General features: G+C 39.0%; 1 protein-coding gene across 3 annotated transcripts in view; it reads right to left on the bottom strand.

The window, feature by feature from the left end:
* The window catches only part of FHOD3 (formin homology 2 domain containing 3), a gene marked incomplete at both ends in the record, with an annotated part of 373,934 nt that overhangs the window by 118,720 nt on the left and 237,169 nt on the right, over nucleotides 1-18,045 (bottom strand). For all 3 annotated transcript variants that reach the window (XM_080639441.1, XM_080639442.1, XM_080639443.1), the window contains one exon: nucleotides 1,209-1,320. In XM_080639441.1, coding sequence (XP_080495567.1) covers nucleotides 1,209-1,320 — 112 coding nt within the window. The remainder of the gene's footprint in view (nucleotides 1-1,208; nucleotides 1,321-18,045) is intronic.

The following is an 18,045-nucleotide window of genomic DNA, read 5'->3' as shown; positions in this document are numbered from 1 at the left end:
TTAGGGTCTTCTTTTCTTTCTGTTTTTCCTCAATGAGGTTTACTAGCATGTGAACAGATGGCAATCTTGAACATGTTGAGAATACCAGTGAGTTCAGGGAGCTGAGGAAATACTAAGAATGACTGTAAAAATAAATCATAGTGCTCACAATTACATTAATATTGTGATTACATTTATGCTTATGGCATTGTAAGGTTTATTGGTTTTAATTCACAACAGAAAACCAAAATGAAGACTCCACTGTTTGAAGTGCTATGTTGTTTTTTTAATTGCTCCTGCCTGCTCCCGGGCCAGAACAGACAATTTAGAGTTTCTCTTTTCAATATACTCATTCTGATAGCTGAAAGCAAAATCTGGCTACTTTCTTCGATTTCTGGCACCACCTTTGTCCCCATCCTCCAGCATTTTTTGTTTCACTTTTACCATATCAAGTCACTCAAACAAGTTCAGCATGGAGGCAGTTGCTCCGCAGAGGGGATCTTGCTTTCAACCTCCATGTGTTTGAGACCACAACAATGGTTCTCCCAACCTCAAAAACTCTCCTTGAGGCAAAGGAATGTTTTTCATCAAGACAGAATGCCCCAGGAGCTTAGCAATGGCTTTGTGGGAAGAACAAGAAAGAACCATTTTTGTTCTATTTATTTGTAAAAAATACAGTATACATATTCAAGTATTTTTCATGAGCCTGAAGGGCAACAGATTTCATAGTATAATATCTGCTCAAGGGCTTTATTTTAATGTAACAACAGATGGTTTTGCTTTTACTATAAAGCCTGTACTATTACTGACCTCGTCTTTCTCTTCAAAGGGATTACACTGATTAGATATCATTTTCTCTTCTAAATCAGACTGCCGCTTCTCAGAAGGAAGTGGAAAGACGGTCTGGCCTGAAGGAGCCTCTGAGGTTGGAAGATGCAATGAAGCTTATTCTATGTGTGGGTGCAGGGAAGGGGCAATGAATGCAGTGCCCAGAAAGGCAGTCAAGTTTCTCAGCTTTTCACTCTTCACATTCCCACTGTAACTCATTCCTCAAAGCAATCTTAAATTGCACGAATACTTAAAACAGGCTTTTAATAAATAAAATGAAGGGTATGTCACACAAAGCCGACACCATGACAGCAATTCTAGAACCACTGAAATCAGTGACAAAATGCCACCCTGATCTCAGTGGTGCTGGGATTTTGCACTCCTCAGGTAAGGCTACTTACCTCTCTTTTCATCAACGGTAGATACTGCCTGGATTAAAAGTGGTGAGTTGGATTCGGTATACTCCACAAACACCACCAGCAGCTTCAGTGCTGTCTTTACCACCAGGCGGAACTGGAAGAAAAAAGTGAGACTTGTCATTCAGCAACCCACAACATTTCCAGATGTGTTAAATGACACTGAGCAAGACGCAAGCGCAGTGATCCAGATCTGGTAATGACATGTGAATGGAAGAGATTAAACTGTGCCAGGACTGAAAAAAAAGGGAAGGTAGCCAGTTGGCTGAAAATTTCATTCATGGGATAGTGCTGTCCTAGGGAAGTCTCAGTAGCCAATGAATCCAAACAAAAGCTTAACACTGCCACATACAATAAAAGGTTGAATATCCCCCCTATGCCTACCCCCAACATTGCTGTCCAAAGCTTGATGTACACAGAGTCTACTGAGCTAAGAACACAAGTATGTTTTTATTTCTCAACACATTTATTTCTCCCTTTCACTGTGAGCTTTTAATCCTGTCAAACTGCTGTATGATGAAATTATGTTTGCCTCATGCTCTCTTCTTTTTGTATACTACTATTTAATGCTTAAATTATTAAATAGATCTATCTTTACTATTTAACACAACTTGGGAGAAAGTGTGTTTAATCTCTGACTATCCCACCCTGTCATGAAATATGTGGTATCGTGGAACAGAGCATTCTGCCTCCAAGCTTTCAAACTCAGTTTTCAGTACATCCCTATGAGTGTGAGTTCAGCAAAAACTCAACATTGGTAAAATGGACCTACTGGAAACCAATAGCCGACCTATCACTCTCATCACACATATGCCATTTCAAGAAAGGACCATCTGTTAGATAATTTTCCAAGTGCTGAGTAAGAATTTTTAGGGACTTGCTTAGCATGATTAGGTATGTAAAAAACCAACTCTTTATTCAAGGGATTATTTGGAGTTTTTAATAAAAAAAAATGTGAAAGAGAAGGATTTTTTAATAGGCAGGTCTCTACATACACAGCTTAGAGGACTTTTACTGACAGAACTGATTCTAGGTCAGATCAGCTATATCCTCAACCAAAATCATGGATTTAAAGAAAAATAAAAGGTGATACACCACTGATTCCAACCTATTGCTATTGAATCAAGCTCCAGAAAAGCAGGTATTTGTAAGCTTACTGTATTTTGTGTTACCTTGTTCTGCACCATATCTATCCAACAACGTGTAAGATTTTACTGCTACAGTAATGTGGTCATTGCTCCTCTGACATTGATAGATTTTTAAATTGACTTTAGGATGCAGTCATGTAGACATAAGCCAAGCTCCTGGCTCCTGAAAATCCCTGTCTGTGCCTCATTACATTAAGCTGGTAGGCACTCTGAAACGTAACCACCTATGGGGAAGGGGAAAAAAAAAAATCATTACGGTGTATTGCTAAATTATTTCAGGGATATACATAGTTTCTGGCAGTATTCACTCATTCCCATGCCTTCATTTTTTCAAGTCCTCTCAACACAACTCTCCTAAGAGACAAAGAATCACTATTAAGCATTTCACAGATGCACGCAAAGATAGTGACTGTGTCTGCATTATAAATAAAGATTGCAAGTGTAATAGGCATAGATTCAAGCTATTGCACTCACAGAGATGTTCTAGAGCTCACTTGAAGGTAACGAGCTAAAATGCAATGTGCAGCTATAAACACAGAGTTTAGTGTGAAGAGTGACCTAGGTATTTCCCTAGCTTCTTGGGGTTTACTTGCTCATGCTGATTTGGGCTTGATGTACCGCAATGATACTACCAGCAATGCAAAATCTTCTGTGGTTGAATCCAGACTCTCAGACTTGATGTATCATCAAATCAGTTACTTTTAGGGCTGACAGCCAGGAAATCCCAGTGACAAACCTGACCAGATCCCTTAAGACACTTGTTTAGCCTTGGTTAAAGGCTAAACTGCTTTAACCAAGGTTTGACTACTTTGCAGTTGTACTGCTGCAGTGGTGCTTCACAGAAACATGAGGTAGGCAAATTAAAGGAAACTGAAATCCGACGACACACCTACAAATTACTTCTCCATGACTGCACTGGACATCTGTGTATTTGCCTGTCAGGCCAATACCACACAGTTTCTGCTCTGCAATGACATTTCCCTTAGCAACCAAATTCAACTGCTTAACAGAACATATTGAAAGAATTTCTAACAAGTCTCCACTTGTTTTGTAAAGTAACTTTGTAAAATAGGAGTTACCAGATTACTGTAAACAATTCTGGCATTGACTTACTTCCCAGCGAACCACTTGTGTACTACCTACTAATCTGGTCAGGATCGTTTCCCTAGAAAGGAAATTTGGATATTACTTTTGATGATTCTTAAAACCTCAAGGCTTAACCACATGGTGACAACGGGATGCATTTGCACATAAGTACTCCATGGCAAAGTTCCCACACATTTCCACCTGATAGCAATCAGTGGGGGACACATCGGGCTTATGTCTATTTATGTAAATCTCTTTTTATGCCAGAAAGAAGGACCTTCTGCAATACCTCTGCTCTCACTGTTGCCTGCTGGCCATGGCACCTGCTGTAATCAGGCACTAATCCCCATATACCTTATATCTGCTATGCTGCAAGTCCTGTGAAGCCTCACACCTGAAGTGAACCACTGTAGTTGCACCAGACCAACGCTCAAGATTATGAATTGTTCGGGTGCCATCTGCAGGTGTGAACCTCCTGTGCTTAACAAGCTAACAGATGACAGCATAAGGAATAAATACCACCCAGAAGCAGTTCTGAAGAAAAGGAGCTATTAGAAAAGGTGTTTTGCTTGCCATTTAGCTAGCAGAAGACACTTTAAGTTCAGCTCCCGAAACTGCAAATTTTCAGGGCTTCTCCAACTTCTCAAAATAGTCAATCAGCACTGGGAAGTGGAGATGTCTGTAGGCGAAATGGAGGTATCTGTAGGTGAAAGTACATACCATGGCAGCTTTCTGCTGATAGTCCTCACAGCTACTAGCTTTGAGACAAACTACATTTAAAACATGCTGTTTCCTGCTCAATAGAAATAGGATCTGAGACTGCTGTGGGCACTCTTAATCTTGCATGGTGCTTTGGACACCTTGCGCAAGTACAAAACCAAAATACTGCAGCCCTAGACTAAGCACCACAATGCTTACACTGAGGACTTAATAGCTACATGTGTCCCATACAACCTGCGCACACATTCTACAACAGGGCTTTTTAATACTGCTTTAATAGTGCTTCTTCACAGAAACAATCACTAAGCAGCTGCACTGCCCCTTGGAAGCTAAGTCTTCAGAGAGCCATAGCCTCTCTAAGAAATCTGATAACCTATCAGATAGCCAGACAGAAGGGCAGTCCAGAGCCTGACATGCTCACTAAACCCAACTCTAGTAATCCATCATGGCACAAAGTAGCCTCTGAAAAGTCTGTTCTAGGGATACTTGCTGGCAAGACCCATCTGAAGCATGCTGTATTTTAATGTAGCCTCTAATATGGTGTCCTATCCATTAAATGATCACTTCATGACTGCTGCCTGTAGCATCTCACACGTGCTTAAGTGTTAAGTGTTGGGTATCACAACAGGAAGAGCTGTAACCAAACCAAGCCTGTTTCACAATGTTCAAAATACCAGAGCTATTTAGAAAGTTTCCATTTGTGGTTAACTATGATGACTGTCAAAGCGGGAGATCCTTGTATCTTCATGAGTGAACTATAAAACGTGTTTGCAGGGCATGCCTTTTCAATTATTTATATAGTAGACAACTACATTGCAAATAAAATAGTTGAAAATCTCAAAACTGGGAGATCGGTTAACAGGAAAAAAGAACAGCAATTCATCAACTTTCTTGCCTCCTTTTGTGAAGGGAAGCAAGAAACCAGTCACTGGCATCATTTCATTTCACATGATGTACCCAGAAGGCACAGCAATGGCAGCAATAGAAACAAGTTTCACATTTCATTCATGAGTAGGTGAATTCACTACTCATTTTAATCACTGCTAAAAACTTCAGGAAGGTTTTTACGGCTGTTTCTGGGATTTATCGGGCTCTTATTTAGTATTGAAGACGGGCACAACTGCTTGCTGAATCAGCTTCAACAGCATCACAATTGCTAAAATCAACAGCAAAATGACACTATTACTTCAAACAGGACTAGATATCATAAGAGCAATAAAAGAGGTAGACATATAGTGTGCTAGCTCAAAAAAAGTCCTGGTATCATCGCTTTGCAAGCACTGGTTATTGCAATTAATTCCAAATTTCTATCCTAAGTACTACCACTTAGTTAAAAAAGGTGGCTCATTGAGGAATATACGCACCCACTGGCTTGGTAAAGGGATGTTTGAACAGTCCTGAGATTAAATCAGGATTCCTGAATGTCAAAACATTCAAGAAATGTCAAAATTTTTCTTAAGTTAGAAAAGAAAGTCATTGTGTTTTTGTATCACGTGTGAACCCATTTATTGAGAGGAAATTATGTTAGTATCTTCTGGCTAAAGATAAGATGTAGCCAGCAGTGTAAAAGGAGGAAGAAAAATTATAAACCTTTTCCCTCTGACTTGCTTTATGTTATACAGTAGAGTTTGGCAGTCCCTTTCCTTTTTATCTCTTTCTATTTAGACAATCGGAAATGTGTTACAGACCCAGTTAAAGATACCACACAACTGGCTACAAAACCCATGTGTCACAGAAGGGCTTGCCCAAGTTGTTAATCACTTGACAGGAAAGGCTTTAGTCTTTACAAGGAACACTGTCAGGAAGTTCATTGATTTAGAGACCAAAGAAAAATTTGAGAAGTTCTGATTTAAAAATTTAGGATTTTTTTTTTTTTTTTTAAGGAAGAATGCAAAAGCCCAATTGAGTAAAAACTTCATATTTCACTGAGGGTGCTGTAGTTGCTTTGGATTTATGCTATTCAAATTTAAAGGAGAAATGCGCTGGATTTTCAACTAAAGATTTACCATGGCCAAAACCTCCAAGGTCTAATCCAAGTGCAGACATGGCCTTGTAGGCCATGTACTTATCCTGTTGATAAGACACAGCCAGGCAGAGCTGCAGCTAAAGAAATATGCAGTTTAAACAGTGTACAGCTCACTGCTGAGAGGCGCACAGAGGGCTCAAACCTGTCTTTCTTGTGCGACGAAAAGATGCCCCCAACTTTAGATCTAGGGCTGCAGGAAGAGCCCGCTGGCATCCCACTAGCACTGGCAATGCAGCTCAGTTTTATATTTCACAAGCAGACAAAACCACTTTCTGTTCACAAAAGGAGGAAAGATCTTCCTGGAATGGAAGATTTTATTAATATATATTTTAATATATATATATAATCATTTAAATAAACCACACAACATATATTTAAACACAACATTTACAATAAAAACATAAAAAGAATTTTAGATAATACATAATAATAGTACATTATTATGTATAATGATATATTTTAACATAATAATGTATTCGTTTCCTCTGTAGTAAGGAAGGAAAAGGAAACATAAATATTGAGCTTGAAAGAATCTTGGAATAATTTAGGTTGGAATGTACCTAATGGCACTTTTCTTCTCATCTTAGGTGAACAAACCCACTTCCCTCTTCCTCATATATGACGTGTTCTCACCTCCTGAGGGGGCAAGGTTAAAATTGAAACTAAAACCATAACATTTCCAAATTATAATTTCTGATTCAACCACAGTTTTGCATCCAGCTCTTTGGTTTCCTGTCATATCTGTTATTGCTAATAGTTCAAAAAGCTCCTTCAGCACCTGGTAAAACTACAAATATATGCACACACGCACACTTCCACAGAGACAAAGAGACTAGTACACATGTTAAAGGAATATAGGTACTATACTACAAGAAAACCTTGTTTTCTCTATATACTTGTTTGCTACCAGCTTACTATTTTACTGTTGGTTTACACAGCACTAGAAGCTTCAGGTTGTACTCCAGCACTACTGGATATGAACAGTAAGAGCTATCTGCTTGGTATGAAAGAAGGTTTGCCTCCAACGACTGCACAACACATTCTTACCTTACTAATGCTTTAGCACAAGGTAGTCTGTATTTTACAGCAGTTCCCAGAACTGTGTCTGTTTCTTTGTTTGCTTTCTTTTCCTGGAAGATAAAAAATGCACCTGGAACATGTCTGCCCTTGTTCTCAGAGAAACATCTAATCTGGAAATCAGACAGAAATCAGAAATCTAATATTGAAACCAGATGATGAGGAAGGACAACTTTATAATCTTATGTTGGTATTCCCTTGCAGAGCACAACTTTAGTAAAAATTAAGGTATTTACAGGCAGTAAGACAGGATGCGTACAAAGTGAAAGGAGGCTCTCAGCCGGGTAGTCAGTGTCTGCTATGTGCAGACACTGACATACAAAAGCCCTTTGCCAAGGATGCATACATGTAGCCAGCCTTCTAGAAACATAATCACCTGACACATACAACATCCCAGTATTTTCTGATATACATAGGAAAAAAACGTAACATCGACAGCTAGAACAAATAGCTTTATAAATGTGTTGTACAGAGCATTTATGTAACCCTGACAAAAATATACCAGAATGGGGGTGTCAAACAAGTAATAGGAGAGATATTAGGATGTAAAACATTTGGAAACCTCTACTACTAGATTTGCAAATGCCTTACAGAACATAGAAGCAAACCAAGTTCTTCCTATCCTTCGACCTTCTTCTCCAAAACTGACATTTGAGGTCAATTGTTTCATTCCAAAAAAGGGTGATGACTCTATTTAGTAATCCAGTTCCTTTCTATTCATAGCTCCTAAATGCAAGAATGATCAGAAAAATGAGATCCTTCTGCATCACCTCAGCCAAGTCCTTCTAATCAGCTTAATTTTCCATTCAAACTTTAAGTCAGCATCTTTTAAGGAGAATGATGAAAAATGTAGAAGTCTAAATAACCTGCCACAAAACTTCTAAAATGAGTGTAATCACCCTTCTCCAGAAGGGAGACAGAGTTCATATGTGCTGGGGCCTTATAAGATGTTCTCCAGGCTTCAATAAAGACATATATTAAAATAATGCTAGATCCCATTTTACTATTCAGCCATTTTCACTCAGATCTTCAAAGAGAGATGCTTAAATAAGGCAAATTAACTGTTGCAAAATGCTTTGCAGGCTCAGGACTGAAAGCACAGACGTAGCAGAAAGGACAGTTAGATCGAGGTTTATAAGCCTATATGCTTAGATGCAAGATGCTAAAAAATTATCAGTTAAACAACAGTCTTTTAACCTGAATGTTTCGTTAAGATTTTCTTTCTGCAGAGTGTATAACGCTAGGCATGGCAGAGAAATGCATGCATTTACTACTTTAAAGATGAAGTTTCTCAGAACTTTGTAAATGTACTGCATAAAGATTATAAAGTCTGTGCACTGTTACATATGTGGTGTGTTTCTGTCATTTATCTGCGGTGAGATTTCTGACATGAAGAGAAAGAAGGCTATTAAAAAGAAATTCGTCTGGCTTACCAACAAAACACAGGGATGAGCAAGTAGTGATTAGTGACTGGTCAACAGGAAAAGAAAAGGCTCATGCCTGGAAATGATTATTTACATCAGCAATCATGGGCCAGAAGCAGAAGGGGTAAAATGAAAAAAATCTGTACACAGAAGCAGGCAATTCATACAACAAATCAAAGCATATTATAGACCAAAGTAGCTCTCAAATGGATACATGCAATTGTGATGGGAGCTTTAAAAGAATATGTTGGGGGTAGAAATCACCTCTGTGTTAAGCCATTTGTAAAGAACTAATGATGTAGCTACATTTCTGATGCAGAAATCACTATGTCATACATAGATTTACAGAAATCACTACGTCATACAGACAAGTGCTGTAGAGCCTGCAATGAGACAGGAGATGCTGCAGGGGATTTTGGGCATTCCCCTCTCTCTCTTTTGAAATATCAATGGAATATCACAATCTTCCTGTGAGGTGGGAAGTGATTTTCTCATCCCATTAAATAGCCTAAAATGGCATTTTCCTTTGTTTTACAACAGGATCAATAGAAGACCATTCACAACTTTGCAGGATGAAATACAAAGTGAGAGCATTATCTTGTTTTCCTCCCCTGTAATCAGACAAAGCCCCTTGGTTTCTCCCATGAGAACTGTTTGTTGTGTGAAAGTTACATATAATTATTCAGCCGGAAAGGATGTCAGTGGAGGGCCTGGAGATTATAGGACATAAAAGGATCAAACTTCTTTAGTCTCAGGTGACTCTTGAGGTGGTGTCATCTCACCTTTGTGAAAGGCCCCAGTCAAAGATTTATTAGCTATTCCCCAGTTTTAAGTGTCTTTCTCTTTTGCTCGTTCAGAAATTGCTGAAACAGAAGGGTTTGGTTTCAATTAAAATTTTAGCTTTTTCCATTGCAAAACACAAAACAAAAATATTTCACTGGAAATTTGCCACCAGCTCATGTCCAAAACAGGAATTATGCTTCACTTGTAAAGATTCACACTAATATTTTCCTTCTCTCCTCAAATTGTTTTGTTTCATTGCATTCAACCTGTTGATATTTTTATTAACCCTTTCCAAATGCTGGTATCTTCTGGGACTCCATCCAAATGAACACCACCAGGAAATGTAGACCTGCCTTCTATGTCTGGATAAAAATTGTGATTATATTATCTTAGATAATGTGTAAAATACTTAGCTTGAGAGAAACCACGGCAACATGAGAAGCAACTTCTGCTAAAACTCATGCTAGCATGTAATGTGCTATCAAACAGCTTTTGACAAGGAACAGATCTTATTTCTTCTCTTTTTTCTTCTATAAACATGCACCTCAAATTGTTAATATAGAGCAAGGGTCCCTAGCATTTTCATGTTATGGATCACAGAGTAAGACTGTCTAGTAAAGTCTGTTTATTTCATTAGACAATATAACCTTGTCTGGGTACATACTAAACTAGCCTTATGCAAAAATAAAAGAAAACCACTGTGACGTGTATAATGTCATTCTAATGCAACGTAGCATCTGGAAACACACTGTCTGACTAGGCGATTTTTCAGTAGTTACTGTAAATGCATGACCCTAAAGTTTAGATGTCCCATTTAAAGTAGTTTAAGAGTTCATCCCACTGTTAAAACAAGAGGGGGTTTTAGGATTGAGTCATATGTCTATTAAATAAAATGAGCATTTCTGATGAGCAGAATTAATGAAAAATAACCTTGTCTCTCTTGAACACTACCCTGATCAATTCAGCAACAGAATAACAGTGATCTTTCATGTTTTGGGAATAGGAACATAGGTAGATAATAAGCAACAAGATATGAAACCACGGGGAATTAGAATTCCAGAAAATAGATGGATCTGCAAACTAAAATCAATCAGAAGAACGGGGTGTGTGTGCCTACATAGGAGAAATTATTAAGGCCTTTTGACAGCGTTTCCTTCTTCTTCTTATAATTATAAAGAGTTGCATGCCAAGCCTTCCCACCAGCCCTTTACATTGATGTATGATGTTAGCCTTGAACTATTCTGTCCTCAACAGATGGTCATTGGGCTGAACCTCTGGCAACAGGAAAGGTTTGGGAATGGCAGTTTCAGCAGCTTCTTTTCCTTGGGCAGGGCCAAGTTGATATTTCCTTAGCTGTGTTCCAAAAAACTGGGAGAGGAAAAGAGTTTTTATGAACTTAATTGCAGACAGGACTTTATTTGCACTCCCCTCTCTGAAATCCCCTTCATACCATGCTATTTCAGCTTTTGTTATATAGCTGCTGAGTGACATCTTGGTTTTTAAGGCATCTAATCTTGTTGCTGTACTCAGTGTACTCATGTCACTGTATTCAAGAGAAAAGGAAACTGATCTTAAAAGACAAGGTATTAACCTGTTACTAAGGCAAGTTACTGATGTGTTACCTCATGCAAAGCATTTTACAAGCAGTCATGTGGAAATAAGGGGTACTAGGCACAAGTTATTCCTGGTGAGATTCTGACTGGACACAAAAGCAAGATTTTTCACAATGAGAAAAAATAAGCCATTGGAATAATCCCCTGAGGGAAGTGATGGATTCCCCAGTGTTGGATACTTTAAAGATTGGGAAGGACATGTACTGGGGAAGGATAGGGATGTGTACTCTAGGAAGAATAGGGTGCTGGGACATGTACTCTACCCTCCTGCTTGCTGAGTAAGGTTGGACCAAATGATCCTTGAGGTCCCTTCCAGCCTGGTATTCATAGAATCATAGAACAGTTTGATGTTGGAAGGGAACTTCAAAGGCCATGCAGTTCCGACCTCCCAGCAATGAGCAGGGACATCTTGAACTAGATCAGGTTGCCCAGAACCACATTCAGCCTGGCCTTGAGTGTTTCCAGGGATGGTGCCTCCACCACCTCTCTGGGCAACCTTTGCCAGGATTTTACTACTCTCACTGTAAAGAAATTTTCCTCACATCCAGCCTGAATCTCCCCCTGTTAGTTTACAACCATCACCCCTTGTCCTGTTGCAGCAGGCCCTGCTAAGAAGTCTCTCCCCATCTTTCTAATACGCCCCTTTTAAGTACTGAAAGGCAGCAATAAGGTCTCCCCAGAATCTTCTATTGTATGATTTTATGAAGGATCCAAAAGCCAACTACAAATAATCAAATCATGCAACAATTCTACAAAGCATGCTGTGATTTATCACATTTTACATACGGGAAAGCTGAAGTACTGTCAACTTGAAAGGCAAACAGAAGATGTAACATTGCATCTTATTTTATTTTTTTAAGCCTCCAAGTAAATATTTTACTAATGTGTTTTCTGAAATATTTTACATTGCAAATGCAGGCTCCAGATTTAAGCTTAAATCACAACTGTATCATTTTCATGAGTAATTAGAAACTATGTGGAAGAAAGTCTATCTGCCCCACATCAAATTTCCACACCAAACCAGTTCTTGTTCTGAGACCCACCTCCTATTATAGCTAGACCTATGATTTACACTGGCTGGTCTCTAAGTGATGCAAAAAAGAATTTCCTCATAACAATGGTTGAGAGTGCCTCACAAGCCACAGATCTGCAGTATGTTTGATACAGGAATGCTATACAGAGCAGCATCTCATAGCTTCAGCATCTTCATGAAGTTAGTTTTCCTCCTGGCCAATCCACAGAATGGCCCAGGTGGTGCTCTTAGATGACCCTGTCCCCGTTTGTGAAAGTCCTCACCAATCAAATGGGTGTCTGGCTTGGCTGAATTATGATCAAAGACAGGAAAACAGAGAAATAAGGAAACTACCAGAGACATTCTTTTAGAGTCTCCTTATAAGATTAAGTCCACTCAAAAACATGATAGTCATGAGGAGCACTCTATTTTCAGCCTCCTTTCCTTAGACAGCTGTGCTGTCTCTCCCACTGTCCTCTTTTCTGTAACTATGCCACCTGCCCACTGAATTCAGTCATATTTAACAGCAATTAAGCTATGTTCCTACTCAAATTGAAAACTGCATTACAAAAGAACCTACGTCAGCATTCTCATAAAAGAGAAAGCAGTTTCCAGGCATTTTGCAAGGGAGCCAGCTAGAAAATTAGTCCTCATGTAGCCTTCCACCAGCCACACTGAAGGCTGCCAGCTGTACCATAGACCGGCACGGGACACAAGGCAGAACTGATGGTACTGAGAGCTTGTGGGATGGGAAGTTAAAAGCAATGAAGGGGAAGAACAAAGATACCAAATTGCTTCATTAGTCCTACTGCTCATGAAACAATTTGCTAGAGTTAGTAGCCTTGGCGATGTCCTGTTTAAATAATATCAAGGTTGAGTTCAAGGGCCCTAGGGGAAAAAACTATTTGAATCTGCAAGTACAGTGGAAAACTACTCTGTTATTATTCTGTGGTTTTATGCACGTGAAATTTGTTCTTTCAACAGTTCCATTAAAAAGTACTCATATTAAATACCAAAACTATGGCTGGGTTTATATAACTTCACCTGAAAACCCCTGTAAGTTTAATGATATGGTTGACAGTGCTTTTCTTACACTGTACAATCTCATAGACAACATTTCAACAGCAAAACTCAAAATCAAGACAACCTATGTATAAAATGCGTGGAAATGGTTGAAGACAATGTGTTAACAAAGAGTCCAAACTATGACACATTATCTATTGTGACATCTTTCTTAAGCAAATAGTTGTTAACAGGTTATCCTTTTTAGATACTCTAAAAAGCAACATAGTAGTGGTTTGAACTACTGAAATAATAAAACTGTTGAAAGAGTAAATATCATACATAAAATCATGGAACAAAACCCACCACAAACTCCTCTTGAGAAAATAACCAAAGTAAAACTAGAGAAAGGAGATATATGTGTATATATATCACTTATTACTGTAAGAGTACTAGTATTTCACTGTCTGTATAGACTGTATTCTCAAAATTCTGGGTATTATCAAGCACAAAAAGGAACTCAGAAGAAGTGGTTTGACTGCAAAACCAAACCCATTTATGTACCTTTGGACAATATGCCAAATAAAATTAATGAATAAAGCTGCTTTCTGAAGAGCAACTAAACATAAGGGAAGCAGTCATACTTCTACAGCAACCATCTATTTATCGCAGCATTCCCAAGTCTGGAAAAGGTGGCTATTCTCACTTTGAATTCACATCATCAGTATAGTCTAGATGCTGATTTTCCAAATTCACAGGACTCCATGATGAAAACAGAAATGTAACTAAGCTCAGACACATGTTGTGGGTTTCTGAGCTAAGTGGCAGAATCTTCCAAGCAGCTAGCATTTAGAAGCTGTATTTACAAGGGCACAAGTTACTGTGTAGTAGCTAAGGCACTGCTTATACAGCCCTTCCAATTTCACATTATTCTAACTCCCTCTTTCACTGAAAAAGCACACAGATGGAGATACTTTATATTTTGGTTTTCATAAATGCTAGTGGGTATGCAACTTCTGCATACAGCTGGAGAAGGGCAAGATTGCATAATGTTATGGTAGGCAATAGTACTGTCATATCACAGTAATAATTATTTTGTAAGAGAAACACATTTCAGAATTCAAGGAGATAATGTAATTCCTCTATCTCAAGATACCTCTTTCCTATGACTTGTATGAACCAAATTCATCACATCCACCCTCACTTTTACAACAATCAAACAAACACAGATGTATGCTTGGTTTCGAATAAAAAGAAGAGAAAGAGGTTCAAAGAGACCCCTCAGACTCCTGCTTCAATAATAAAAGTTGAAGTGTTTCTATATAGCTTGGGAAAACGAACTAAACCTAATATTCAGGTATGTCACCATGTCCAGATCCCACCTGCAGTTTTGACTAAAAGCAAATATCTTTGTTAAAACTCATAAAAAAGATTTGGCTTTTACAGTTTTCTTCAAAGTATAAGGCATATGTATGTGGGTACCACTGCAGCAGAAAAAGGAAGAGGAACTTTGAGTAATTCTCAGAAGGCTTGACATTGGAAGGGGTCTTTCTGGAGATTATCTTGTGCAATTCCCTGCAAAGCCACCCACAGCTAGTTGTCCAGGACCATGTCTAAATGATTAAATGTGACTAAATAATAACAGAACATGAATAAAAAATATGAGAGCCCAGGAATTTTATTTTAAAGCACCCCTTATTTTTCAAAGCTTGGCACCTGTAACTTTATTTCCTGTCCCTCTTTCACACGCCCATACCACCCCACAAACACACATATACTGAAGGGACATGAGGGTGCAGAAAGACCCATAACACCTGTTATTTTCATTAGATCACAGTGTTTACCTAATTTCCACGTAACGGAGGAGTCCGACATGCGTTAAGATTCAGATGCCCATACAGATATCCAAAATGTATTTTCCAGTTCACAAATCACCTGCGACTTTTATGCAATGAGATTTTGGGAGTTCTCTGCACACCAGAGCGTGGTCTGTGATTGTAGTAAACATCTGTGATATTGTGAGTAAGTGACTTAAGAAGCACTTAAGAAAATACTGTGTGGCTTGCTAATGAGCCTCCTATGTCTCTCAGAATTTGTGCTTCAGTTCTCCAGCAGTACCACGGTGATAGCAATCCTTCATTTCAGCCTAGTTCACTAGCACACCAAAAGGGTTAGAAACACATTTTCTACACAGCAGACTCAGAACATGGCTACGACAAGTATTCAAGACTTGAAAACTCACTTACCAAACTAACAGGAGCAGTAGGGCTTCTGATCTCACACGCATCTGCCTACTTTCCTGGAAATCTGGATGTACAGCTCAAAGATGAGCCTGAAATAGGTTCCTTATCTCCCAAGTGAGATAGTAGAGTCTCAGAAGTACCACAGGGCAACCTCCAAACTCACCTGAAACATGACCATTCTTGCCACAGGTATAAATTACCAAACAGCAATGTACTAAGATAACTAAAACCAAATATATGTGTGTATATTCCCAGAAGGCTGTAGCTATCAAGGTTTGCACAAGTGGCAACCAGGAGAAGGGAGCAGCTAGCAGAGTAGCAGAGCCCAGATTCCTCTTCATTTACCTTCCTCAGTGCCCTACTCTGAACTTGAGGACTAAACGCATTTAGTGAAGCCACTGCAGAGTCAGACACACCTTTATTGTGGCATTATTTAACGCACAGTTCAGTTTCATTATTGTCAGAATGAAACATATTTGAGATGTAGCATTTCAGAATTATTCAGCATCTGGGACTTGTATAGTTTTTAGCCAAGTAAGTGCTACAGTCATTCAAAGAGCTGAACCCACAGAAGCATGAGATCATAATCAGCAGTGATTTGACTTGCATCATAGATCAGATCTAGGCTGTTGTTTTAGCTCTTTGGGAGCAGTACGTATGGAAAGAGGGAGAGAGAGAAGAAGAAAAAAAAATCCCCAAGCCTTTCTTTTCCCTGAAGTAACAACTTCCACTTTTTTTCTGAAGTCAAGAGTAACTGCAAGCAAAATCAGTAAATACAGTGATGCCCTAATGAGGGGCAGCAGTCCACAAAAGCAGTAAAATAAACTGCTGCAGAACATGATCCTTTGTATCCCAGAAAGATCAACTGAAATGCACTGCGGTAGCTGTGTAATGTCTGATGGGAATAGTTCCTACGGATTTAGCCAAAAACAAATGTAACTGAGATTTGACCCTTTCAACTCAGTAGAGTATAATTTTTGAAGAGGTGAGTTTACTGAGAGCACTAAAATCACATTGAACTATTACTTTTGGTGTTATTTTACCTGCTTTTAGAAAATATTTCATTGTAGGCTCTCACTGCACTTGAAAAAAAACGTTTACTTAAACATCTAAAGAATTCCATAAAGAGATGAGAAGGATCATGGAGCAACCGTGTGAAGGTCATGAAAGATATTACCACACTGAGCACAGAAATACCAGAAAAAAAAGTTTGTGGGTTTGGTTTTGTTTTTTTTTTAATTTTCCAAAGTACTGAATAGGCACATTTCCTTTCATAAAAGTAAAATGTCTCATGACATCTGAAAGAATGTTTTAGGTGTCCACATACAGATGTAGTTGTATAGTTCTTGTCTCTGAATAATAACAATAATAACTATGATGATGATTAGCATTATCATTTCTATTATTAAATGCTACAGAGAAAATTAAGAATCTTGATAGCCAGTTGCCTGCTTTGACCAGGAAAATAAGATCTCTGAGCCTGGAAGGAACCAGTTTCAGTCTTTCTGCCAAAGATCTCTCTGTACTACCTCTGAGTAGTAAAGCAGATCTGCCTACATGCATAATGTCTCACTAAAAACCGTTGCAAGCTGAATATCCTACTACTCTTTCCTACTACTGAGTCACAATTTTTGTAACCCATATATCCACAGTACAATTCATAGGAAGATCAGTGCTGCTCTAGTTCAGCATAACTGACTACAGCATGTGCTCTGAAATCACTTCTTGAATTGCAGTCCTTTGAGCTCCTAGACATCCTCTCCCAAGTGGGAATTGCTAGAGCCTTTCATATCCACCTGTTCAGGATAGCAGGGTGAAGGTTAAAAGGCAATTTAAGGTACGGAGATGAACAAGATTAATCAAGTAAGACAGTAAAGGCAATAGGCTGCTGCAGTTTCACAAATAAATACTTTGTGTTTGCAGCCCAAAAGCAAGTTCATGTTCTGTCCCCGCTAGAAAAGCAAACACATCAACTAACTAATTTGAAAAATGGAGGCAGCCAGCAGTTATAGCTGAACTGTTTTCTAGTATGTTTACCCCAGCCATGGAAGCAGGACAGTGCTCAAAGTCTGGGCTTTGGCAGTATTCCTGAACAGGCTGCTGGGTGATGGGACTAGTGCAGACAAGAACATAAATGGCAAGAAAATCAATGCCATCACTCTGCTTAAGCTAGGTATGTTAAAAAATACATGGGGCCAAAGAACAGAACTCCAGAGTCAAAAACCCCCAAACATACTGAAGACGTATTTAACCAGCTATGCAGACAGACTAACTAGCTGCATCAGGCTACAAATATCCGATGCTAAAGGGTAACAGCTCCATGAAGGAAGGACAGCACAACTCGGCTTGAATCAATGACCTGCATTAGGTATTAGTTGTAACAGCTGTTTTAAAGCTCACAATCCTGCTCAACACTGTATTCTCCAGTAGCATTCTGCTCCAGTCTTTTCCTCAGTCTGCTCATTCCAACCCGTCTGTGTCTGCTAGGTGGTGCTGTGGGATGGCTTTTCTTAAGGCAGAAAGCTTGCTTTTTTGTTCCCAGCACTGACGTTTTTTTATCTTCTACGTGAGAACAGCTGCAGTGTTTTCTGCATCCTGGTTGTACAAGATGTGTCCTGTCTGGTCTCCTTTCTTGTTCGTCACTTGCTGCAGGCATGCGGTGGTCACCACTGATGATGCTGCTTCTCC

This window comes from Psittacula echo, assembly GCF_963264785.1.
Source record: "Psittacula echo genome assembly, chromosome: 2".
Taxonomy (NCBI): Eukaryota; Metazoa; Chordata; class Aves; order Psittaciformes; family Psittacidae; genus Psittacula; species Psittacula echo.
This window is presented reverse-complemented; position numbering and strand designations above follow the sequence as displayed.